A 24,940-nucleotide genomic window follows, 5' to 3' on the forward strand; every position below is an offset into this window, starting at 1 on the left:
GACAGACAGCCGCCGCAGAGCGAGGCCAGTGTGTGTGTGTGACAGACAGCCGCCGCAGAGCGAGGCCAGTGCGTGTGTGTGAGACAGACAGCCGCCGCAGAGCGAGGCCAGTGTGTGTGTGTGACAGACAGCCACCGCAGAGCGAGGTCAGTGCACGTGTGTGCTCGTTTAAAGAGGTCTGTGATGTGTTAAGTGAAAAGACACAGACAAGATATTTGCACATCGATTCCAATAGCTGAAAAGAGGAAAAAGCCTTTATTTCATAGCAAACACACACACAGGCCTGGGCTGTCCCTGGGGACGGAGTAAGGCTTGGTGGAGTCAGGGGCGCTGTGGGTTGGGAAGGGAGACTTTACACTGCACTGTTTCCTTCTATGTGATTGAAATTTTCAAGAAGTTTTCATGATTTTTATAATAAAAATCCTTTTCAAATGAAACACAAATATGTAAAAAATGCCCGGAGACTTGTGAAAACATAATTTGCTTTACTTTGCTGCAAATGCTTATCTGCATAGCTTTCCATAGTCAAGAGCAGAGGACGTGGAAAGGGGTCCTCCAAGAGAAGCGTTGACTCGTCGCACGACTTCGTGCTGATCCGTCCCTGTCACCGTGACTTTCCTCTGTATCCATGTCCATAAAGCAGTGAAGTTCTCTTGAAAAGAAAACATTCGGGAATCCTAGGGCGTGCTTTAATTTGTGAATACTCCGCTATTTAACCACAAAATAAAAATAAGAGTTGGTATAAGAAGGCGTCATTCGGGTCACAATAGAAGTGTGACCTTGTTTCTTCTCACGGGCCATGGGAAGTATGACATGCTTGTTTACCTGGGAACAGTCTTCGACTTTGGGGTTCAGCCCTCACCACTGTGTTCGCTGCCTTTGTCCTGAGCGGAGTCTCTGCTTCCTTTCATGCTTGTCCCTGGGCGATCGCCTTGGGCTGGTGGCTGACCCCCCGCACAGACCCTCAGGGCTGCTGGAGGCACACTCGGGCACTCTGCAGCCAGTGCAGGCCGCATCCTGTTGGCGTGGCTGTGCTCACGGAGAGCACACCCATGCAGCCGGGCAGAGCCAACCGGGGCCACACATCCCAGCCCCTTCTCTCAGCCTGGGGGTGCTGAGTCACTCATCAGTTCACCTTGTACCGGTGAAGCCACTGAGCCGCCTCCCGTGTCAGGAGGGGCAAAGTAGGGGCTCCAGACTCAGCCTGGGAGACGTCACATGGTGTGTGGGGTCCTGAGAAACACAGGGTCCGGGCCAGAACGTCCAGACACAGGAAGGTTATGGGCAGGGGCAGAGTCGAAGACTATTCCTAGGTAAACAAGCATGTCATACTTCCCATGGCCTGTGAGCAGAAATCAGGTCACATTTCTGTTGGAACCCAATTGCAAAGGGCCCAAGCACCCGCTCGAAGACTCGGCGCGATTTCAGTCTTTTCCTGAAAGCCCCCAGCGTGAAAACGGTTGATAAGCCCTGGGGAGACTTTCGTGTGTGTGTTGGGGTGGTGGGGGGATGCACGTAAGTGTGGCAGTTCCGGTGGACATTCCCTCCCCATGGGAAGTAGACGCTCAAACCCCAAGGCTGGGCCGGGCACCAGGCCCCTAGAGCCCCCACCGCTTAGCCGACAGGCCACAGGGAGCCCCAGAGCAGCAGCACCCCCTTGGCCGGGGCGGGGCCCGCAGGCCTCACTGACTGGCAGCCCCAGGAGCTGCTCAGAGCATGGCCTTGTCCGTGTCCACAGGGAAGGGGGATGTACCCGCCAGCCTGGCCTCTCCCTGCCTGGGGGGAGGGGGCACTTGGCAGGTCCGTCTGCTCTCTGTGCACAGCTCAGCCAGCAGCCTCCCACACACTCCGCTCTCCATTCTCAAGGCGCCAGCCCCTCTCCTGTCGGCCCCAGGGCCCCACTGCCCTCCGCTCCCACCCTCAGTCCCCCACTGCCCTCTGCTCCCACCCTCAGTCCCCCACTGCTCTCCGCTCCCACCCTCAGTCCCCCACTGCCCTCCGCTCCCACCCTCAGTCCCCCACTGCCCTCCGCTCCCACCCTCAGTCCCTCACTGCCCTCCGCTCCCACCCTCAGTCCCCCACTGCTCTCCGCTCCCACCCTCAGTCCCCCACTGCTCTCCGCTCCCACCCTCAGTCCCCCACTGCTCTCTGCTCCCACCCTCAGTCCCTAGGGTGTGGGGGTCTGAGGGTGGCCGCGGAGGGCATCCAGAGAACCCCTCGTCCAGCCTCACCCTCGGTTCCCAGGGTGTGACCAGCAGATGCGCGTATGAGCGGATACGCTGACAGATATGCCTCCCCGCCGGCCGGGGCCTGAGCCCTGCTGCAGCACATGTATGTGCATGCGTGTGTGTGCGTGTGTGCCGTGAGCCCAGGGCAGCACAGCTGGTGGCGTCCTCTCCTCTTCCTCCTGCCTTTTGTCCACCACACCACCCCCCGATTCCTGCACTGTTTTCCTCATAGCATCCCCGAGCCCCTTGTTCTGAATTTACGTCACTGCACGGACAGTCACTTCCTTCCAGCATGGGGGACGAGGGGTGAAGCAGGTGGCAGAGCCATGGGCTGGGAGAGTGAGGTCCAAACGTGGCTCCAGGCCGCCCGTGAGCCCTCGACCTGCTTCCTCTCCCAGAACAGGGATCCGGCTCCCCTGCTTCCAGCTGCCGGCCCAGTGTTGTGACTGGAAGTCACTGTTGCTGGACTCACATGTGAAGTGCGTGTCAGTAGCATTTAGGGAATCTTTGGGGCGGTGGTGTGGGAAACCCAGGCCGGACCTGGCCACTCCTGAAGCGCGGTGCCTGCAGGCCTCCTGACTCACCTGCACAGCCACAGCCTTGGAGGGAAGGGACGTCGATTTTTCCTTTCAAGTGTGGCTCCCTAGGGGAACCGCCTTGAGAAACTTCACTCAACCATAAAGACGGGTTTAACGTTCCTGGAGCAGTGACACTGGAGAAATAACCAGTCTGGGGGCTCTCTCAGCTCCCCGTGGTGGGGGAGGGCCCAGGCTTCCCGATCCCCACGGCAGGTTTGCACAGCCTCCCAGCTGTGCCACGGCGTCTCCTTCCCTAAGGTGGGTCAGTGGTTCTGTGTCCTGCGGGCCTGAGGACCAGACGTGTGTGAGAGGCTGGGGCGGTGGCGGTGCCTGGAGAAGGGGCTGGGGTCGGAGGGCCAGGCGGCTAACCACTGTCCTCTTCCGTGGCAGCGGAGCTGGAGTTCGCCCAAATCATCATCATCGTCGTGGTGGTCACGGTGATGGTGGTGGTCATCGTCTGCCTGCTGAACCACTACAAAGTCTCCACGCGGTCCTTCATCAACCGCCCAAGCCAGAGCCGGAGGCGGGAGGACGGGCTGCCGCAGGTGAGTACCCCGGCCACCTGGTCCAGCGTCAAGCGGTGGCCAGAGACTCAGGAGCCCATCGGGGTTCAGAGGCTGGGCTGTTTTCAGTTGACGTGTAACAAATGGGGCGAAGCGCACCTCGCACGTGTTCCACTTAGTGAGTCCCCACAAACTGAGCACACCCGTGTGACCAGCACCCAGTCAGGAAACAGGGCGGGCCTCCCCCGGATCTCCGCTGCCCGGCGTGTGGCTGAGCGAGCGCATCAGTCCTTGGCTTCGGTGGCGGGCGGCGAGGCCGGGCCCGGTGTTGAGCTGCGGTTTGCGGGCGGCGAGGCTGCTTCACAGGGCGTCCCTTTTCCGGAGCAGGGCTGTGCGGCTCCGGCCCTGCCCTGACTTTCCGAGGCCGTCCAGGGTGTGGGGTGCAGCCGTCCAGGTGGGTTTCCTGGAGTGGCCGCTGGGACCCCGGGGACCCTCTCAGGAGGGCAGGCTCGCACTTCACTGGGCTCATTGGCGCAGCCGTCCATATGGGCAGAGCCGAGGTTTGTTGTCTGCTCTGCAGCTCCTGCAGGTAGCGGAGAGAGGGAAGGGGCGGCTGCCACCAAGTGCTGCCTTCAGACCGTGGGGAGGGGAGACGGGATGCCAGGGGAAGGCGTGCACCTGACAGCCCTTTCCTCCTCTTGCCCCCTGCATCCTCTCTTGCCCCTTCTGTCCTCTCTCTGGGTGCCCCGTCCAGTCCACGAGCCCCCCTGGCCCTGCTGTGTTACCTTCCTCGAGCCTCGAGAGCATCCTGGGGTCCTTTGTCTGGTGTCCACAGGGCTGCACCATCCAGACGCACCGAACGCTTTGGCATCCTGATGCCTGTAGGTTGTTGGACAGAGGAAGGACTAATTCTTCTGAAGTGCTAAACACACAGTGTATGGGATTCGTCTGTGTTTGGAGAGAGGACAGGGAGAAAATCTCATTCCAGCAGCAGTTGCAGAACCATAGAAGGCTTAGACTTCGCTGCTTTGCCTTCATGTATTACGGGCTGTGAACGCCACCCCTGGACTTGGTGGAAACAGGCACAGCCTCCCCCGGCCTTCTCTCCAGGACGCTCGGGGTCTCTGTGCGGGCACACAGGGAGCTTCTCTGTCCGCTGCCTGGGCGCTCCCCAGTCTTCCTCCCAGACCTGCCCCCGTGTTGGCTTCTCTCTCCTTAGCGTGGGTCAGGCAGCTCCTTGCTCTGTTCCCGGTGCAGCCCCAGCCCCGCTTGCTGTCCCTGTTCACAGCACCTTGTGTCCTGAACACCAGCACACTGGCCACACCCTTACCAACCACGGGGCCCAGCAGAAAAGCAAAATGTGTCCAAAGAGTGTCTTCTGTGTCACGTGGCAGCAGGTGTGTGTGACGCCCTTTCCCGGGAAGCCCCGGCTGGCCCACCGGCAGAGCCTCCCTTCCCTGAACTCAGGAAGGTGATGAAGCGACGTTCAGAGGTCCCGTCAGGGCCGCATGCCGTGTGGCAGGTGAAGACGTGGTAGCCAGTGAACTGTGTCCGCAGAAGTCCGCAGGCCTTCTGGGCCTCGTTTTGTGAATACGCACATACAGTGTTGGCCCTGAGAGCCCCGTTCCGGAGCTGAGCTGGGGCTTGCAGAGACCCTTGCTGCAGGCAGCGTGGGTTTGAGGTCCTGAGCTGCTGTGCTGTTTCTCCTTTTCTTTTCTGAGTAACCTGGAACTGGGAGCTGTCCCTCCTCGAGGTGTGGCTGTTCCTCCTGTGGCTTCTGCATAGCTTAGCAAAGGACTCCGTGTGATGTTTCGTAAGACACAAGACGCATTCCGGCACGATGACCAGAGGCAGCTCGGCCCAGGCCCTCGCTCCACTCCCAGCTCTGGTCTATTAGCCTAGCCGATGGTTCCCCAAAAGGGAGAAGAGTGGCAGTGGGTGAGGAAGAAACCTCCGTTCTCTCCTGGACGCAGACTCAGGCCTCGCTCATACTGTGGGTGTGGCTGTCCATTTCCCTCTCTCTGCCCTGAGGGTCCCCAACCCAGGTCCTCTTCACCCAGGAATGCCCCCACGCAGCGGGGCTTCCTGCCAGGCTGTGCCCCCTGGCACACCAGCACCCTCCTGCCTCCACCAGAGCCCTCCTCCCTCCACCAGCACCCTCCTCGCCTCCGCCAGTGTCCTCCTGACACTGGCACCTTCCTCCCATGTCCCTTGGCCTGGGACAGTGCAGGCTGCGTGAATGTGACGGGTGTCCCAAAGCCAGTCAGCCTTTGTCGCCATGTGGTAGACACTGTGTGTCCCGGGGGCTCAGGGAATGGACATTACTGGGCCTGAATGTGGTGGAAGCAGTGATTTCTGGATGAAAATGAAAACTAGCCACCCAGGTGTAAATTACGTCACAGGCACAGCAGATGCTTACACCATGGCAGATAGCAGCGGCGGGCCTGGATCTGAACCCTTGTGCATTCTTGCTGAGGTAGCCTGAGCTTGGTTGCTTTGGAGCCTTGTTTGTGTGACTTCTGAGCTTTGAGACTGTCTAGATTTCGTTTCATTATCTTAGACCACTCAGTGATGGGAAAACCGTAAAGGGGCGTGAATATTCCAGACACAGCGCGGACAGCTGTTTGAACAAGTTGCTGGAACCTTTCTTGCTGGAGCTGAGGGAGCCCGGACGACCTTTTCCGACTGCGGGCAGCTGGCCCAGAGGGTCCAGCCTGGCCTGTGTGGGCAGCCCAGGGGCAGGGGATGGGTCTGGTCTGGCCATCGGCGGATGGAAGGAGAGGCAGGAGAGGGACAGGGACCTTTACCCGGATTGAAGCATATGAAATTGTGAACATTCGGCCATTTTTGACCTATAGAAACAGCAATTTCAGTGTAAAATTTAACAAAAGGAATCGCATCACGCATCTCTTCGTTACCAGTTCCTATAGGGATTAAATCAGTTGTGAAAATCCAGGTGCCCATTCTTCATAGCCAGGAGGAACACGCAGGCCCCACCCAGCACAGCCGGGCTCCTCCGGCTCCCCGGGGCGGACGCTTGGTGGACAAGCACTTGGTGGCTGTCAGGCCTCTTGATGCAGAAACTCATGTTCCTCAGATCCACAGCGCCCTAATACGGGGTGAGGCCTCCCCACAGAGCCCTAATACGGGGTGAGGCCTCCCCACAAGTCCCTCTCGGCAGAAGCCACAGAGTTAGCCTAGAGCATGGCTGGGTACGTGGTTTGCCCCACAGGGTGTTGGAACCTAAGTCGATCTAGCTTTTAAAAATTGGAGCCAGGTGCGGTGACTCACGCCTATAATCCCAGCACTTTGGGAGGCCGAGGTGGGCAGATCACTTGAGGTCAGGAGTTGGAGACCGGCCCAGCCAACGTGGTGAAACCCTATCTCTACTAAAAATACAACAGTTAGCCGGGTGTGGTGGCGCGTGCCTGTAATCCCAGCTACTTGGGAGGCTAAAGCAGGAGAATCTGGAGGCGGAGGTTGCCGTGAGCAGAGATCACGCCATTGCACTCCAGCCTGGGCGACAGAGGGAGACTCCATCTCAAAAATTAAAAAAAAATAAAAATTGGGAGATTTCCCATGAAAATTGGAATCTCCATCTTCTCTTGAAAAGGTGGCCTCTGGGGCCACACCCTGAGGCTGGGGCTGTGAGGCTGCTGCTGTGGCGCGGGCCTGTGCTGCGGGGGCTGTGACCCGTCTCGCGGGGTGCCCTTCACTACCGGGCAGCGTCGTCGCCGTCTGTGGGTTTGCACGTGGGGGTGGTTTTTCAGATAAAATGTTCTTCTGCACTCAGGCTTCTACCACAAGGCTGAAGACCAAGATAGACTGAGAGGCCACTGGTTCCCAGAAAAATGGGTGAGAGGGTCCTCGGGGACGTAAAACCTGTTCCTGCCTGGTTAGGAGTTCAGACACGTGTCTGGGTCAACAGTGCCCTGTGTGTCCCGTGCCCAGCCTGACATGGTCACTCGTGGCCACCGCTGTCTAGTCATCTCTCCAGGCAGGGCTCTCCTCTGTGACTAAAGCCTAAAGCCAGAGGGACAGAGGAGGCCATGGGCTCCCTGCTCTCTGAGGCTCGGCCCTGCACCAGCAGCCTCTATGCTGGCCTTGGGAGCAGCAATGGCCAGAGGGCAGACGGTCCTGGGCAGGTGGCTGACAGCCGGGAGACCGCTGTGCTGGGGCTCGGAAATCACGGCGAGGGGACCTCTGGGTGCGCCACATGTGCGAGTGCCTCTCTCTACCTGGGCAGTGTCCCTCCACCCTCCCCTGCAGACAGAGGCTCTGAGGTGGGCCCCAGGCTCACGGGTGTGTGAGAAACCCACAGGCAGTGTCCTGGGATCCCTCGGAGGGCACAGGGAGCGGGGGTTTTGGCTCTACTGTTAATTCCCACTGTGGCTGGAGGCCTGGCTCGCCGTGTCCTGCTGCTGTCACCCCTGCCCGCCTCGTATGTTTAGAAAAGCTTGTGGAAAACGGTGGAAAGGAATGGTTCTCAGTAAGGCTTGAAGGAGTGGACTAAAGGGCTTACTGACACGGTTGTACTCGGTCTGTCTCTGACACCCCAGACTACAGAAAAGAGCCACAGGCTTCCTCTGGCATCACTGTGGGGATGAACCGCAGGGGACCCTGCAGGCAGGGCAGACCCTGCTGCACCACAGACAGATGTGTGTGTGTGTCGGTTGTCCGATGACAGCTCTTCGTTACTGCATTTCACGGAAACTGCATTTCCAAGAGCTCAGGGTCCGGCGGGTTGGCCGCACCGTGTCTGTCTGAGTGAGCAAAGACTTCAACTTCTCAGTCTTCCCAGGTGGTTATTTGAAAGGTTTTGCCCTTTGCTGTGTCTGATTGAAGCCTTAGAGGATAGACAATTTCACATCACCTCAAAATGAGAACGTCTCCCTTCAATGAAGGGAAACAGGAGCCAAGTGGCCCGGCAGAAGCTGTGAAAGGAGGCTGGACCCCAGGTCCACGCAGATTCCCACCTGAACCACGGTGGGCAGAGCTTTGGAAGAGTCAAGGCTTATCTTTAAAGTGACAGTGTCTCAAACAGTCCTTCTGCCTATGTTGGCGCTGCTCAGAATGTTTGGGAATTACCTTCAGGTTTTGGGGTTATTTTTAAGTGACAAGATCTCACTTGGTTGCACAGGCTAGAGAATGCGGCATGACCCTAACTCGCCGCAGCCTTGAACACTTAGTCTCGACTGATTGTCCGGCCTCAGCCTCCTGAATAGCTGTGACTACAGGCACGCACAACCATGCCTGGCTAATGTTTAAATTTTTTGTAGAGACAAGGTCTCACCGTGTTGCCCAGGCTGGTCTTGAACTCCTTGGCTCAAGCGATCTTCCCACTTCAGCCTCCCAAAGTGCTGGGATTACAGGCCTGAGCCACTGCACCTGACTGGCTTTTGTTTGTTTGTTTGTTTAGTCAAGGGAAATTTTTTAAAAGCTTCTCTACAAAGGCAAATCTTCCTTTGCAAAGAGCAAATAGGAAAACTATTTGCTCTTTGGGGTAGATTTGATTTTTGGTACCTGCCAAAATCCGTTTAGAGTTGAGTCTTGTTCATTAAAACCAAACGATACAATTTTGGTGCAAAGGCAAGCACGACTCAGTTAGTGAGACTGACATCCGAGTTACAAACTGATCTGTAAAGAAAGCTCAGGAAGGACCCCACAGCAAACCGACAGCTGTGCCCGGGAAGGACGTAAGGACAAAGGAACCCTGGTCTGTTCAGTAAAACATTTATGGTAAAAATGTATTCATGTGTTACCTCTGCAATTACAAAGCATCCTCTGATCATGTAAACTGATGCTGAAGGCAGTACTGTTCTGGGCATCTATAGACTCCCAGGGTAATTCATTTGAACACGGTTTCTACGGTAGCTAAAATAATAATTTTACATAAAATGTATGAACATTTTTATCAACAAATGTATAGTGATCTTTTAAATATATAAGGTATTGGCATTAATAATCTAATAGTAAAATCTGTTGGTTTATTTTTTGCTTAGTCCTTGAAAGTTGGTGTGGTTTGTTCCGGAAAAAAAAAAAAGAGAGAGACAGAAAGATTAAAAATTCTCTTAATGACCCTAGATCTGGGTGGCCCTTGCTGGGGAGGCCCTTGCTGGGGAGGCCCTTGCTGGGGAGGCCCTTGCTGGGGAGGCTCACCAGGCTGGGCTCTGGCTCTGGGCGAAGCCCCGCGGCTCTGTGACCTTGGGCGAAGGTCAGAAGCTCCCCTCTGAGCCCGGACTTCTCACGTGTGAGACGAGGCAACTGGGGCTGAGATCAGGATGACCCCTGCCTGGATCTTGTGTGTTCCACATTTCCCTGCTGCTTGGAGCTTTCTCACTCCCAGGCTGATTCCTCTTGAAGCCCGACTGCTCACTAACCCCAGCATCAAGCTGGGAGAGGCACCTCGTGTTGCTTTTCCCCCAGCCCGTTGCATTGTCCTAGAAATAGAAAGGATTCCCTTCCTTTTGTTCCCAGCAGACCTTCCTAGATGATTTGTCTTTTCTATCAGGGGATGTGCCCTAGATTGAGCAGAGTTGGGGGATCTGGAATCTGAGAAGTCTGATGACGGATTCCCCAGGAGGAGGAAAGGGGGAGGTGCCATCTCTGACATCGAGGGGTGCCGGCCTCACGTCCGGGCTGTGACTGCCATCTAGAGTGGGAAGGACGGTAGTGATAAAATATCAGGATGGTGGAGAGGCTGCATGAGAAAAGGGAGAAAACAGGGAAAATTGATTTTATCAGAAGACAAAGGTGTTGCTGAATATCCAAAGATCAGTTTCATCTCTTCTTTGAAATTCTCACCATGGAACAGGAGAAAAACAGATTTCCAACTATTTGAGGCCATAAAATACGTTCATTCACTGGGAGGTTAGCCCTTGGGTAGAAGGAAAGTGCCCAGAAGTAGTTTGCTTTACCGCAGACTGGATGAGGCGCCTAGAGAAGCATGTGCCCTCTTTGTCCTCAGTTTCCCCCCACCTAAAATGAGGGATAACTGGCTTCGTTCGAAGGCCTTCAATCTGTATTTAGCCATGAAGAACAGTAAGAAATACATTTTATATCACAACACAAAAGCCGGCTGTAACGCAGGTTAAGCAGCGGTTTTACAAAACAATAATTACAGAGTGCTCAGATCATTTCTATTCTATTTCAGTTTTTGGAATGTTGGCTGTGACCCACTTAAATGGATTTTCCAGCTGTCTAAGAGGTTGCAAAGCACACGCTGGAAAACACTGTGTTCACTGCTTTCCCCGGTTGTTTCCAGTCCCCGCCTGTGATCATTCCTGGGGTCCTCTGTGTATGTAGAAAGGAGAGTGTGGCTGAGAGCATAAGCCCAGGAGGGTTCAGGGCATGGTGTGGCCTTGCACACGTGGACGCGTGGCAGCAGGCTACAGCCCACAGCACAGCCCAGGGAATCCTCGGTACGTCATGGCTGCAGATGACTGTCCTTTAATAATATGAAATGTATTAGTTGGATGACAAATGATCCAAAAGATACAGAAATGAAAAGGATTATAAAACAGTGCTGCAAACAATTGTATGCAAACCAATTGGATAACCAGATGAAATGAAAAAAATATTGCTAACAGCCTACCAAGACCGAATCATGAAGAAACAGAAAAATCTTAACAGAGCTGTAGCTGGTAAGGAGATTGAACCAATAGTCTAAAATCTCCAGCCTGGACCACATGGCTTCACTGGTGAATTCTACCAAACATTTAAAGAATTGACATCAATCCTTCTTAAACTTCTAGAAATTTCAAGAGGTGGAAACACTTCCTAACTCATTATAAGACGAGGCCAGCATTCCTGATACCAAAGCCAGACAAAGACACAACAGAAAAAGATAACCATAGAGTAATATTTCTCCTAATTATTGATGCAGAAATCCTCAACAGAATACTAGCAAACTAAATTCAGTAGTATATTAAAAGGGTTATATTGGCCGGGCACAGTGACTCATGCCTGTAATCCCAGCACTTTGGGAGGCTAAGGGAGGCAGATTACTTGAGGTCAAGAGTTTGAGACTAGCCTGGCCAACACGGTGAAACCCTGTTGCTACTGAAAATACGAAAATTAACCAGGCATGGTGGCGGGCGCCTGCAATCCCAACTGTTCGGGAGGCTGAGGCAGGAGAATCACTTGATCCCAGGAGGCGGAGGTTGCAGTGACCTGAGATTGTGCCACTGCGCTCCAGCCTGGAAGACAGAGTGAGACTCTGTCTCAAAAATGATAATAATACTAAATAAAAATTAAATTTAAAAAAGTGAAAGGATTATACAACATCAACGAGTGGGGATTTATTCCCAGAAGGCAAGGATGGTTCCATACATGAAACGCCATCAGTGTCATAGATTACATTAACAGAATGAAGTTGGGGGAAGGAATCACACAGTCATCTCAGTTGATGCAGAAATAGTGTTGTCACAGGGTCCTTAGGGTGTCGCTTCGCCAGCCAGAAACCTTTGTGGCTGGTGGCACCTTCTGCCTGAGTATTGCTCGTGCCCACTGGGCTCCTCCTGCCCACTTCCCCTGGCAGGCTGCGCTCAGCTCACATTACTGGCCCAGATCCCACACCTGCCAAAGGCAAGCCAGGCACAGAGTGGTGAGGGGTGTGTGAGCGAGTGAGTGCGAGGTCCAGCCACCGTGCACAGCCAGGTGCGCTGGTTGCTGTGGCAGGGCCGGTAGCTCCAGGTGCTGGCACAGGTGCTTGCTCTGTGCAAGGCTGCAGCTGGACCAGATATACTGTGTGCAGCATCTACTGCAGGCACTCACGTCTGGATGAGGGGAACGTGACGGTACCCGAAAGCTTGGAGACACCAGGAACCGCAGAGTCCCAAAGAGGGTGTCACAGCCCTGGCTAGGAGGACCCTAGGTCTGGGCTACCCAAAGGTCCGTAGCTCTTCTTGCCTTCTTGTCACCCACAGTGTGGTGAGTGGAGGGGCATGTTTCAGCCCTATTTGTGTTATAGCTCTTTTAGTCCCACCATTCAGCAGGTCCTACATTCTTGTCCCACATCCAAGAAGAATGAGGTACATGGACAACTGTAGGTGAGAAGGTGGAGAGGAGCTTCGTTGAGCAACAGAACAGCTCTCGGGAGACCCAGACCGTATAGCTCCTTTCTGCAGGCAGGTCGTCCCGATGTCTGTCCAGCTCAGAGCAGAGAGGAGACCCACAGTGGGGAGCTCCTGTCCCCAGGCAGGTCTTCCCGATGTCTGGCAATGGGGAGCTCCTGTCCCCAGGCAGGTCATCCCGATGTCTGGCAATGGGGAGCTCCTTTCCTCGGGCAGGGCATGCCAATAAGTGTCCAGCTCTCGGTGGAGAGGAGACCTGCAGTGAGTAGCTCCTATCCACAAGCAGGTTGATCCAACGTCTGTTCAAGTCGAACTGAATCCAGGATTTTTAATGAGCTCAAAAGGGAGGAAATGCATGCTGATTGGTCCATGGACGGCCATGGGCAGGCCCAGAAAAAGCATCATAAGTTCTTACTCTGGTCTGTGGACTCCACTCAGAACTGACCGCTTGGCCCCCATGCTTTAGGCCCTCCCTGGCTTGAAGGTGGGGCTTCAGCAGGGACCTGCCCCTTTTTGCCCAGGAGCCTGCCTGCCTCCTGCTGCCATCAGTCATGTACACGGCGCCCAGGCTGTTGGTGTCAAGGGCCACCCTCAGCCCACCCCTGCCTCAGCCTCCCACCCATGCTCATCAGCACCCAAAGTCCGGAGGGGGATGAGGTGGCAGGGGGCTGGCATATCAACACTGCCCCAAGCAGACACACACCTGGCCGAATTGTGACAGTGCCCAGGCTCAGCCTCAGCTTCGCTCCAAAACTGGAGCAGGCACCAGGAGCGGGAAGAGACCAGCACGAGCAGGCACCAGGAGCGGGAAGAGGCCGGCAGGAGCGGGCACCAGGAGCGGGAAGAGGCCGGCATGAGCGGGCACCAGGAGCGGGAAGAGGCCGGCAGGAGCGGGCACCAGGAGCGGGAAGAGGCCGGCAGGAGCGGGCACCAGGAGCGGGAAGAGGCCGGCAGGAGCGGGCACCAGGAGCGGGAAGAGGCCGGCAGGAGCGGGCACCAGGAGCGGGAAGAGGCCGGCGTGAGCGGGCACCAGGAGCGGGAAGAGGCCGGCGTGAGCGGGCACCAGGAGCGGGAAGAGGCCGGCGTGAGCGGGCACCAGGAGCGGGAAGAGGCCGGCAGGAGCGGGCACCAGGAGCGGGAAGAGGCCGGCATGAGCGGGCACTTCTGAGCCTGCAGGGGCAGGGGGACTTCACCAGGCCCCTGAGAGCACGAGGATGCCTGGGTCCGCTTTGTGACCGCAGCTGCAGCCAGGAGGGCGGGGCTCCTGCCCCTCCAACTCAGAACGGGGCAGGGCTCCCACCTGTTCTGGCTCCCACCGGCTCCATGGAGCACACAGCCCTGGCCGTGCCTCCCCTGCTTCAGCCAGTGTCTTCGCAGCAGCCGCTCCAGATGGGCCACCACTGCCATCAGTACTTGATGAAATTCAACATCCTTTCATGATAGAAGCCCCCAACAAAGTGGGATGGAAGGAAGCTGCTTCAGCATCATAAAGGCTGTCCATGAAAAGCCATAGCTTACCTCGTACTTAATGGTGAAAGACTGAAAGCTTTTCCTCTAAGACCGGGAACAGGACGAGGATGCCTGCTTTCACTACTTCTGTTCAACATCGTGTTAATTAGAAGTTCCAGCCAGAGCAATTAGGGAAGAAAAAGAAAGAAAAGACATTCCAAGTGGAAAGGAAGAAGTAAAAGCATCTCTGTTAGAAGATGACATGACCTTATGTGTAAAAACCCTCAAGATTCTATTTAAAAAATAACCCAAAAAGTGTCAGAACTAATGAATTTGGCAAAGTAGCAGCATACAGAATCAACATGCACAAATCCATTGCATTTATTTTCCTGTACAGTGAACAATTCGGTAAGGAAATTAAGAACATTCCATTTTCAATAGCATCAGAAAGAACAGAATACTTAGAAATGTACTTACCCAAGGAGGTGAAAGACTTGTGCACTCAACAATAGAAAACATTGCTGAAAGAAATGGAAGAAGATACAAATAAATGGAAAGATAGCTTGTATTCATGAATTGGAAGACTTAACTATTTTTAAGATGTTAGTACTACTCAAAGCAATGTACAGACTTCATTGTAATCACTTTTGAAATCCCAATGAGGCTTTTTGCAGAAATAGGAAAAAAAATTCATCCTAAAGTTCATGTATTATCTCAAGGGACGCTAAATATCCACAATAATCTCAAAAAAAAAAAAAAAAGATTTGAAAAGTTAAAGGTCTCACAATTCCTGATTTCAAAACTTACTACAAAGCTGTAGTAATCAAAACAGTGTGGTGCTGGGATATAGACAAATATATAGACCAATGGAATAGAATAGAGAGTGCAGAAATAAACCCTCAAATATATTGTCAAATAATTTTCAGAAAGGATGCCAAGGCCATTCAGTGGGGAAAGAGTGGTGATGGGGAACCTGGATAGCCACATGCGAAAGAATGACATTGGGCCCTTATAACATATTCAAAAATTAACTCAAAATGGACAAAAATATAAACATAAGAGCTCAAATTTTAAAATTCAGCCTTAGTTTGACTTCTAGAACGAAGTACCGTAGACTGGGTGGCTTGTAAACAACAAGCACTGGTGTCTTATTCTGGAGGTCGGATGTGAGAGGCCACAGTGACAGCACGGTTGGGTTCGGATGAGGCCACTCTTCCCAGTGGCAGACGGCCACCTTCTCTTGTGGAAAGAGCCCCAGCCTCTTCTAACAAGGGTGCTGGTCCCATTCATGAGGTCTCCACCCTCATTACCTAATTACCTCACAAAGGTTCCGCCTCCAAAGACCATAACATTGGAGTATTTCCCACCTCCCCCAAAAAAGTGCCAAATGCCTGATGTAAAAGGAAAAGCATTCAGTCGCTGTGCTCCAGATCTGCAGATAACACGTCTGACTGTCAGCACCATAAAGACAATCATTTGGAAAATCCGGTGATATTTTTTCGCTTTAACGCAAATGTTTTGGTGTCAAGCAGATTGAATTTGTGGGGAGTTTTCCTGTTGGTGTGACCGTTCACTGACCATTCGGAAGGAAGAAAATACGGAACAGATTGCTCAAGTGCAAAGGAGTCTGAAAATGTCTGTCCTCAAGCCTGCACGATTTGGAGCCGTTCTGTGTCCCTTTTCCGTAGATGTCGGAATTAAAAGTCTGGATTCAGCAGAGCCATTTGACCAGCCAGCCCCTCAGGGTGGTCCCTGGGTCTGGGTAGCCGTGCTCACCAGAGCGGCCTGTGGGGGCAGCTCCCAGGGCCAAGCCAGAGAGGCCAGAGCACTAGACTAATGTTATAATTCCAAGTGTACGTAGCAGAGAAGACAGTTGTGCCCGTGTGTGTGTGTGTGTGTGTGTGTGTGAGAGTGATTGTGCCTTCTGTGGATGTCGGCTAGAGACTGTCTCAGGAAAGCTTCTGCCTTTGGCGTGTTTACTGCTGTCAAGACCCTGCCCCCAGCATTATAGACCCCAAAGAAAAATGTTCTCATCCTACTCAGAGATGTTCGAACAGGAGTGGTGGTCTGACAGTGACTACACTCGCAGGAGAATGACAAACAGCAAGGCCCAGCTGTCCCTCGCTACCATCAGGGGATTGGTTCTAGGACCTCCAAACACACCACAGTCCCAGCATGCTCAAGTCCCACAGTCTGTCCTGCTGAACCCCGGACAAAACAGGTCGGCCCTCCGTATGAGAGGTTTTTGCATCTCATGAATACACACTGGGTTGAAAAAAACCTGCATTTTAGTGGACCAGCCAGGTTTAAACACATGTTGTTCAACGGTCCATTGTATTCGTTCACAATACAGATTTCATTTTAGAAAAAAAAAAAAAAAGCCCAAAGGAGAATAAAAACTTTTCACAAAGTTCAACGTTATGCAGTTGTTTTTGGTTTTTTTTTGTTTTTTTGAGATGGAGTTTTGCTCTGTCGCCCAGGCTGGAGTGCAGTGGCACGATGTCGGCTCACTGCAACCTCGGCCTCCCGGATTCAAGCAATTCTCCTGCCTCAGCCTCCTGAGTAGCTGGGATTACAGACGTGCACCACCGTGCCCAGCTGATTTTTTTTTGTATTTTTAGTAGAGACGGTTTTTCACCATGTTGGCCAGGCTGGTCTTGAACTCCTGACCTCAGGTGATCTGCCCGCCTTGGCCTCCCAAAATGTGGGATTACAAGTGTGAAGCACCACACCCAGCACATTTTTTCCCCCCCAAGATGGAGTCTCACTCTTGTCACCCAGGCTGGAGTGCAGTGGCGTGACCTCAGCTCACTGCAACCTCTGCCTCCTGGGTTTAAGTGATTCTCCTGCCTCAGCCTCCTGAGTAGCTGGGATTACAGGCGCCGCCACTACACCTGGCTAATTTTTGTATTTTCAATAGAGACAGGATTTCACCATGTTGGCCAGGCTGGTCTCGAACTCCTGACCTCAGCTGATCCACCCACCTTGGCCTCGCAAAGTTCTGGGATTACAGGCGTGAGCCATCGTACCTGGCCAAAAGTTGTTCGGATTTTTTCTGTTTTGCTTTGTTTTGTTTTACGCCATCCACTGCCTCCCTGTGTGACCTCATGACATCAAGAAAACAGCGCATGGTGCAGATAATCTCGGCTGAGGTGTGTAGTCATGGTGACTGCCTCGGTGGGCAGCTGACTGCCGTGCTGGGCTAATGTTTTAAGAGCACAGATAGTCTTTACGCAGAGGCAGGCCTTTGGTCTGTGTAGCACCTGGGGTTCTACTGAAACCAAGTAGCCAGAGCCGGAGGACAGCTTGCCTGTGAGGAGTCTCTTGGTTCATGCAGCAGCCAACCTTGGGAGAAAACGCTGAAGAATCCTGGAATTGACACAACATTGCTTAAGCTGCCCCCATTCCTCAGCCTTTCCATTCAAAACGCCACTTTTGGAATACTGTTTAAAAAAATAGTAAGGAAATGTCAATGAACTTGTTATCTTTAAAGGAATATTTTTTTTTTTGAGATGGGGTCTGGCTCTGTCGCCCAGGCTGGAGTGCAGTGGCACCATCTCGGCTCACTGCAAGCTCCGCCTCCCGAGTTCATGCCATTCCTCTGCCTCAGCCTCCCAAGTAGCTGGGACCACAGGCGCCCACCGCCACGCCCGGCTAATTTTTTGTATTTTGAGTAGAGACAGAGTTTCACTGTGTTAGCCAGGATGGTCTCGATCTCCTGACTTCATGATCTGCCCACCTCGGCCTCCCAAAGTGCTGGGATTACAGGCGTGAGCGACTGCACCGGCCTAAAGGAATACCTTAAGAGAGATAATGGAAATTATGCCGGGCGCGGTGGCTCATGCTTGTAATCCCGGCACTTTGGGAGGCCGAGACGGGCGGATTACAAGGTCAGGAGATCGAGATCATCCTGGCCAACACAGTGAAACCCCGTCTCTACTAAAAATACAAAAATTAGCTGGGCATGGTGACAGACGCCTGTAGTCCCAGCTGCTCAGGAGGCTGAGGCAGGAGAATGGCTTGAACCCAGGAAGCAGAGGTTGCAGTGAACCAAGATCATGCCACTGCACTCCAGCCTGGGCAACAGAGCAAGACTCTAAAAAAAAAAAAATGATAATGGAAATGTATCCCCCTTTAACTGTGTGTAACAACAGCAAGTAACCACTACCTGTGATGAGAAGGGCTACCACCATTTTGCTGAAGCTTAAGGCGCTGTGCTAAGGAATTCTCGTAGATGGTATTTGAGCCTCATGACAACCTCTTTTTATAAATAGGGAAACTGAGGCTGGGAGAAACTAAATGAGCTGCCTGAGATCATAGTTTGGAAAGTGGCAGAAGCTGAGCTCAGTGGCACACACCTGTAGTCCCAGCTGTCCAGGAGGTTGAGGTGGGAGGATGGTTTGAGGCCAGGAGTTCAGTGCTATCAGCACATTTATGAAAACGCACTGCTCTCCAGCCTAGGCAACATAGACTTTGTCTCTTAAAAAAATAATAAAAACGTTTTAAATTTTAAAATGAAAAACATGGCCAGAATTCTAGCCTATGCAACGGCTACCCGCCTCAGGGACCTCTTACCCTTACAGATGTAAACCTGTGCTGATGGCGGCAGCCTCCATCTGTATAATACTAAATTGTCATCAGATAATTCTTGTTACCTTTTTTGTTAGTGCCTTTGTTCCAGGGAGAAAGTAAGAGAATAAGAACACGCTTGCAAGGCACTGCACATACAAGAGGCCTCTCAGAGCTGCTGCCAGACCTGTGTGCCCCCAAAGCAGGTGCCTTCTCGTAAGCATCCTGGGGCAGGTGTAACAGCCCCTGATGAGTCCTGCTCAGTGTGATGTGGGTCTCAAGGAACTGGTCCTTATTGTGGTCAAACGTGAGTGATTTGAGAGTAATGTAACTTAAAAAGTAAACCAGAATTCATTCAGAGGGATCCCAGAGTAATGGCCCTCTAACCCACTGGCATTCCAGGATGCTTTCCTGAGTTTCTTGGGTTTGGAGTGACTCCATGAGCCCTGGGAACTGTGCAGAGCCCCCGTCTCCCACCCCTTGCGGACATGCAGCACCAGTGTCTGTTGGACGTGTGCACATCTGCTCACGTGTTGCAGCGGAAGAGGACTGAGACCCGCTGCAAGGAAGTGTTCAGTGCATGTATAGTGAGGTCATGAATGAACAGCTGGGTGAATGGGTGAATGGCATTTCAGTCTGTATGAAATTATTAACCAGGTTTTGTTCCTATTGCTCAAAATTCTGTGAAGTACTTTCAGTATTATTTCACAGCTTGTTTGAGTAATACAACAATGCAAGCATTAGCCGAGAACATCAGTGCCTTCATTGTTGATTAAAATTGGCCCCATAATGAGGATGTGGGAATGCTGCCATCTGAGCAGAAGTCAGCTGTGTAGTGAGCCCCCTTCTCCCTGAAAATGTTCTCTGTAGCAGTTGGGTGAGTGAAAAGACCCCCAGCCTAGACAAGGGAGACACATCTTTGTACTCAGCTGTCTGCACTCAGTTGGCACAAGTCCCTTGGAGGACTCCGGTCACAGAGTCAAATCCTTGTTTTGCATAGAGATGGAGCAGGAGCCAGCAGGCTTCTCCAGCAGCGCCAGAGGTTTAAGGGCTAAGGACGGGGACCTTGCTGACAGTCAGCGTGTGACAGCCTTGGTGGAGTGACCAGAGGAGGCTGTGGAGTGAGCATCAGCTAATGGTACGGGGTGGTTGGGATTCAGCCTTTCTAGAACTCCAGTCAGTCTTCCCATCTAGGTTTTCTGCGTAGCAGCCTGGGGCACAGAGCTGGAATGCCAGCCTTCTCGAGTTTTGGCCTCAAGCTGTTCCACAGCATGTTGTAGTTACAATGTCCCCTATGTACCGTGTGGGTGAAAGGCCTGGGAAAAGAGTTTCCTATAAAAGTAAATAAATTGGGGCAGGGGGCAATTGTCAGTAAATAGCTAAATAAATTATTATGTAGCCATAATTTTTGTTAATTATACCTCTAAAGCTGGAAAAAACTGGTGGTGGTGGAGGAAAGTACTTACGTTATACTCTGAAGACGAGAATATACAACAATATAACCTCATTATGGTTACAACTGTATAAATTTAATGTATGCAAATGAACAAGCATTAGAAAAGCACTTAAAGAAAGAAATCAGCCGGGCGTGGTGGCTCACACCTGTAATTCCAGCGGTTTATGAGGCCAAGGCAGGCAGATCACAAGGTCAGGAGATTGAGACCATCCTGGTTAACGTGGTGAAACCCCATCTCTACTAAAAATACAAAAAAACAAAAATAGTTGGGCATGGTGGCAGGTGCCTGTAGTCCCAGCTACTCGGGAGGCTGAGGGGGGAGAATGGCATGAACTCGGGAGGCGAAGCTTGCAGTGAGCCGAGATCCCGCCACTGCACTCCAGCCTGGGCAACAGAGCGAGACTCCATCTCAAAAAAAAAAAAAAAAAAGAACTCTGTTTAAGTATTAGGATGATGGGACTGTAGATGCATTTCCTCCCATTTTGGATTTTTAATTTTGCTGTTACATTATTCCCGCAAAAAACAAAAGCCAGGCAGGAAAAGTTCCCATCTCCAGACCATCCCGTCTGGCAGATGTCCCAAGGCAGGAATGACCTGAACTCCTTTTCTACCAGTGGCCAACTCTACTCCTGCTCTAGGCTTAGTTCTAAGGCTTCGAGAACCTCAGGGCAGGACACCCTTTTCCCTCCCCAGCAAGCAAAATGAACAGATAACAGTTGTGTCCTTGTTTTGAGCAACAGGAGCAGATGGGACCCACACTGGTGGGCTGCCTGGGAAAGGTCCAGGGCTGGCTTGGCCCTGGCAACAAGGCCGAGGAAGGTGGTGTGGTGGGGAGGAGACCCAGGGCTGCAGGCATGCCCTGAGTTACCCTTTGCACCCCTTTCCCGGCTTCAGGAACTCTCTGTGGGATGCATTAGACCTGCTGACAGGCTGGATAAGGCCAATGAGAGAGAGAGGGAACAGAGAAGAGGGGCACCTGGGTTCACAAGCCTTAAGAAAGAATTTAGTTACTTATTTAACAATGTGTGTCACCCATATAGGTCTGGGAAATGCATTTGAAAAGACAGTGCAGAGGTGCAGCACCAGGATACAGGTGGATTTGGGAGTCTAGAATGTCTTTGGTTGTGTGTGGTACAAGGGAGAATGCATACATGTATTACGTGTGTAGTATTTAAAGTACACATATAGAGGAAAAGATGAGACAAGTCTGTGAGATGTCAACAGCAGCAGTTCTTAGTTATGGGTGCTGTGAATTTCCCAGAGAGGAGGAGAGAGTCCTTTAGCCCGGCATGGTGGCGCTAGCCTGTAATGTCAGCACTTTAGCAGGCTGAGGCCGGATCACTTGAGCCCAGGAGTTCAAGATCAGCTTGGGCAGCACAGCGAGATCCCCATCTCAATAGATGTATTGGATGGATGGATGGATGGATGGATTGGATGGATGGATGGACGGATGGATGGATGGATGGATGGATGGATGGATGGACGGATGGACGGGTGGACGGGTGGACGGGTGGATGGGTAGACGGACGGATGGACGGATGGATGGATGGATGGATGGATGGATGGATGGATTGGATTGGATGGATGGATGGATGGACTGATGGACGGATGGACGGATGGACGGATGGATGGATGGATGGACGGACGGACAGAAAGAGACAAATATTTAGATAGCTAGATGGCCTAGATTGCTTGATGAATGGGTAAGTTGGATAGGCGGAGACAAATGGATAGAGTTAGATGAGAAGGACAGACGGATTAGATGGATGAATGGACAGAGAGAAATAGATTAGACAGAGATAGATGGATCCATCGATGGATTAGATCGGTTAACACAGTCCTCGCGTTCAGGGAAGCCGCGGCGGTGCCGCCTGGCGCAGCGGCCTCTGCCCAGACACTCAGCGCTGCAGACCGGGAGGGAGGCCGGGCCCGTGCGGGACGCGGGACGTGGGACGTGCGGGATGCGGGCTGGGGTGAGGGAGGAGCAGCAGGCGCGCCCCGCGCGGTTTCCGGTCTGGGTGGCGGGGCCGCTGTCCGCGTGGGGTGCGGGAAGGGAGCGGGGCGCCGGGTCAGCCAAGGGCCGGGCCTCGGGGGCGCAGCCGGCTGGACGGGGGCTCCTGGAGGCACTTGGCCGGGTTTGCTCGCTTTTCGGGAAATAAGGCCACTGGGGACAGTCGCTGCGTTTTCAGGAACCGCTCAGCCCCTCTGAGTGCCCGGCAGAGGGACCCGGCGGCGTCCCCGGCAGCGGCTGCCTGGGCTCCCGGAGAGAGGAGCGCCCCTGCGGGCCGAGCCTGGGCCCCGGGCGGTGGGAGCGCGTCCGCCCCTTCCCGACTCCGCCCCTTCCCGACTCCGCCCCTTCCCGACTCCGCCCCTTCCCGACTCCGCCCCTTCCCGACTCCGCCCCTTCCCGACTCCGCCCCTTCCCGACTCCGCCCCTTCCCGACTCCGCCCCTTCCCGACTCCGCCCCTTCCCGACTCCGCCCCTTCCCGACTCCGCCCCTTCCCGACTCCGCCCCTTCCCGACTCCGCCCCTTCCCGACTCCGCCCCTTCCCGACTCCGCCCCTTCCCGACTCCGCCCCTTCCCGACTCCGCCCCTTCCCGACTCCGCCCCTTCCCGACTCCGCCCCGCTGGCGCCGGAGCCCCGCCCCGGTCTGTGCCCGCCGCGCCCGGCCCTGTCCTCAGGTTACAGGCGCTCCCTGAGCCGCCTTCATCCGCGCACCGCCGTGTGCTGCTGGCGCCGGGGCCCTCGGAGCGCAGGGATGGCCCAGCCCGCGCGTTCCCGAAAATTCCCCACACGCGGGCTCCTCCCGCGGAGTCCCAGCTCTCCCGTGACGGCCCCGCGGACCCCGCTCCGGGCTGAAAAGGGCCCACGCGTGCCCTTGGGAAGAATCTTTCCCGGGGCCTGTGGCTTGTCCGTCTGCCCCGTGAATACGGACTGGAGACCCTCGCGGGGAGCCGGCCCGTCTCGGACGGGGGTGTCCCTGCGAGCGCGGAGCTGCCCCCACCCCGCCTGCCCCCTCGGGCGGCCCTGACCGCGGGTGTTCGGGCGTCTGGAGCGTAGTTCAAGCCCGCAGGTGCGGAGCGCGAGCCGCATTCCACCTGCCGCCTCATCCGGCCGGGAGGTCGGCGTCTCCACGTTTCTTTTTGTTCCCAGCCCTGCATGTGGACATGAGATCTGGCACAGGGCCAGCTCTTTCTCGCTGCACGTTTTTTTGTTTGTGTGTTTGTTTATCCATTTTTTTGTTTTTGTTTTTTTGATACACTCTGTGGCCCAGGCTGGAGTGAGCGGCGCCATCTCAGCTCACCGCAACCTCCGCCCCCGGGTTCCCGCCGTTCTCCTGCCTCAGCCTCCCGAGGAGCTGGGACCACAGGCGCCGCCACCGCGCCCGGCTTATTTTTGTATTTTTAGTAGAGACGGGGTTTCACCGTGTTGGTCAGGCTGGTCTCGAACTCCTGACCTCGGGTGATCCGCCCGCCCCGGCCTCCCAAAGTGCTGGGATTACAGGCGTGAGCCACTGGGCCCGGCCTCGCTCCACGTTTTATGCAGATCCTCCTTTCCAGAAGTTGTGCTTCATGTTTTTAGGTGCTGTGGGGCTAATGATTTTCCTGTTTCTTGTTCCCCACTCTCCTCCCCTTCCCCTCCGCCAGGAAGGGTGCCTGTGGCCTTCAGACAGCGCCGCACCACGGCCGGGCGCCTCGGAGGTAAGGGGCCCCAGCAGGTGGGGACGAGGGGTCCCGTCCCTGCCACGTGGGGGAAGGGGAGGGGCCTCGCCAGGCGGGCTGACACTTTTGGAGGAAAGCATTGCCTAGAACTTTGGTCAAAAGCGGGAGGGGACTTCCCCTAGAATCTTCCAGGGATTATTCGTGCTAGTCTAAAGCTCCTTATCAAAAACAATTTGAGAATCACATATCTTTACATGATCCCATAAGCTTCTACTAATGTGCCTTGGCAGGTGTGGGCATAGTTTATAAATATCAGCATGATTCATTCCCACATCTCCAAGTGTAATAATGTGGATTTTAAAATAACATTTTTTTGCCTTTAAGTTAAAAATAATGGTGTGAGAGAAATCAGTATCTCTATGTGTGTAGATATGTGTGTACATTAAATGCATGTATATACACATGTATGTATACACACATATCTGTGCATATATGCGCGCGTGCGTGTGTGTATATATATGTATATAAAAGAGCCCTCTTCTAGAATAAACTGGGATGGTAGAACAAATGAGAAGATTTTGTAAGAAATATACTACCTGGATTCATTTTGAAAAAATAAATTATGATAATCATATTTACTTGAGTAAAAACATTTTTCATGTCAGTGACTAAAAATAACTACAGGAAACTTTTACTCAGATTCCAAATAACTGGAAAAGTCTAGGAGCCACAAAGGAAAAACAGTCATTATTGGGGGATTTGTTAAAAAGTAATTGGTAGGGCAGTAATCTTCTCTAAGTAATCAGTAAGTGGACCCAGCGCTTTGTATCTGCTCCATGTACCGCTGTGTGAAGTTGTAACTTCTGCTTACCCAGAGTCCTGGCTGGCGCAGTAGCTCATGACTATAATCCCAGCACTTTAGGAAGCTGAGGCGGGTGGGTCACGTAGGCTCAGGAGTTAAGACAAGCCCTAAGCACCATGACAAAACCCCATCTCAAAACAACAAGCCAGGCACGGTGGTGGCGCCTGTGGTCCCAGCTACTCAGGAGGCTGAGGTGGGAGAATCGCTTGAGCCCAGAAGGTTGAGGTTGCAGTAAGCCAAGATGGCACCACTGCACTCCAGCCTCGGTGACAGAGCCAGACCCTGTCTCAAAAAAAAAAAAAAAAATTAAGATCGATAAATAAAAGTAAAAACTCGGAGCCCCTCCTTACTTTTCTGAATCGTAGGTTCTAGGTTCTAGAGCTGGCAGGGACCTGAGAAAGGAGGCAGCCTTGTCCTGTCCTCGTAAGTTGTAGAGAAGCCGAGTCCTGGACAAGGTCACTGGTGACCGGATCCGAGTGCAGGCTGCGGTGCTGTTCGCCCTGTGACTCTGGGAGCTCCTAGTGTGTTCTGTTTCCAAGGGGAAAATGCACACGTA

At 53.5% G+C, this 24,940-nt stretch overlaps 1 protein-coding gene and 1 long non-coding RNA gene across 33 annotated transcripts in view; one reads left to right on the forward strand and one right to left on the reverse strand.

Moving 5' to 3' along the window:
- Positions 1-24,940, forward strand: part of LOC105478940 (low density lipoprotein receptor class A domain containing 4) — a 436,625-nt gene that overhangs the window by 410,405 nt on the left and 1,280 nt on the right. For 24 of the 28 annotated variants that reach the window (XM_071085751.1, XM_071085747.1, XM_071085752.1 and 21 more), the window contains 2 exons: positions 3,197-3,351; positions 23,508-23,561. In XM_071085751.1, coding sequence (XP_070941852.1) covers positions 3,197-3,351; positions 23,508-23,561 — 209 coding nt within the window. The remainder of the gene's footprint in view (positions 1-3,196; positions 3,352-23,507; positions 23,562-24,940) is intronic. The other 4 variants (XM_071085757.1, XM_071085760.1, XM_071085758.1 and 1 more) reach the window with 1 other exon arrangement.
- On the reverse strand, positions 566-24,940 carry LOC139360089 (uncharacterized). 5 transcript variants are annotated; one of them, XR_011617189.1, is made up of 4 exons: positions 24,735-24,940; positions 14,310-14,353; positions 13,902-13,976; positions 566-652 (listed from the first exon to the last, which is right to left on the reverse strand). It is a non-coding gene; the product is annotated as an uncharacterized lncRNA (long non-coding RNA). The 5 variants fall into 5 exon arrangements; XR_011617187.1 differs by having other exon boundaries at positions 584-708; XR_011617188.1 differs by having other exon boundaries at positions 584-708; positions 13,902-13,979.

The sequence above is a fragment of the Macaca nemestrina genome, chromosome 19 (genome assembly GCF_043159975.1).
Source record: "Macaca nemestrina isolate mMacNem1 chromosome 19, mMacNem.hap1, whole genome shotgun sequence".
Taxonomy (NCBI): Eukaryota; Metazoa; Chordata; class Mammalia; order Primates; family Cercopithecidae; genus Macaca; species Macaca nemestrina.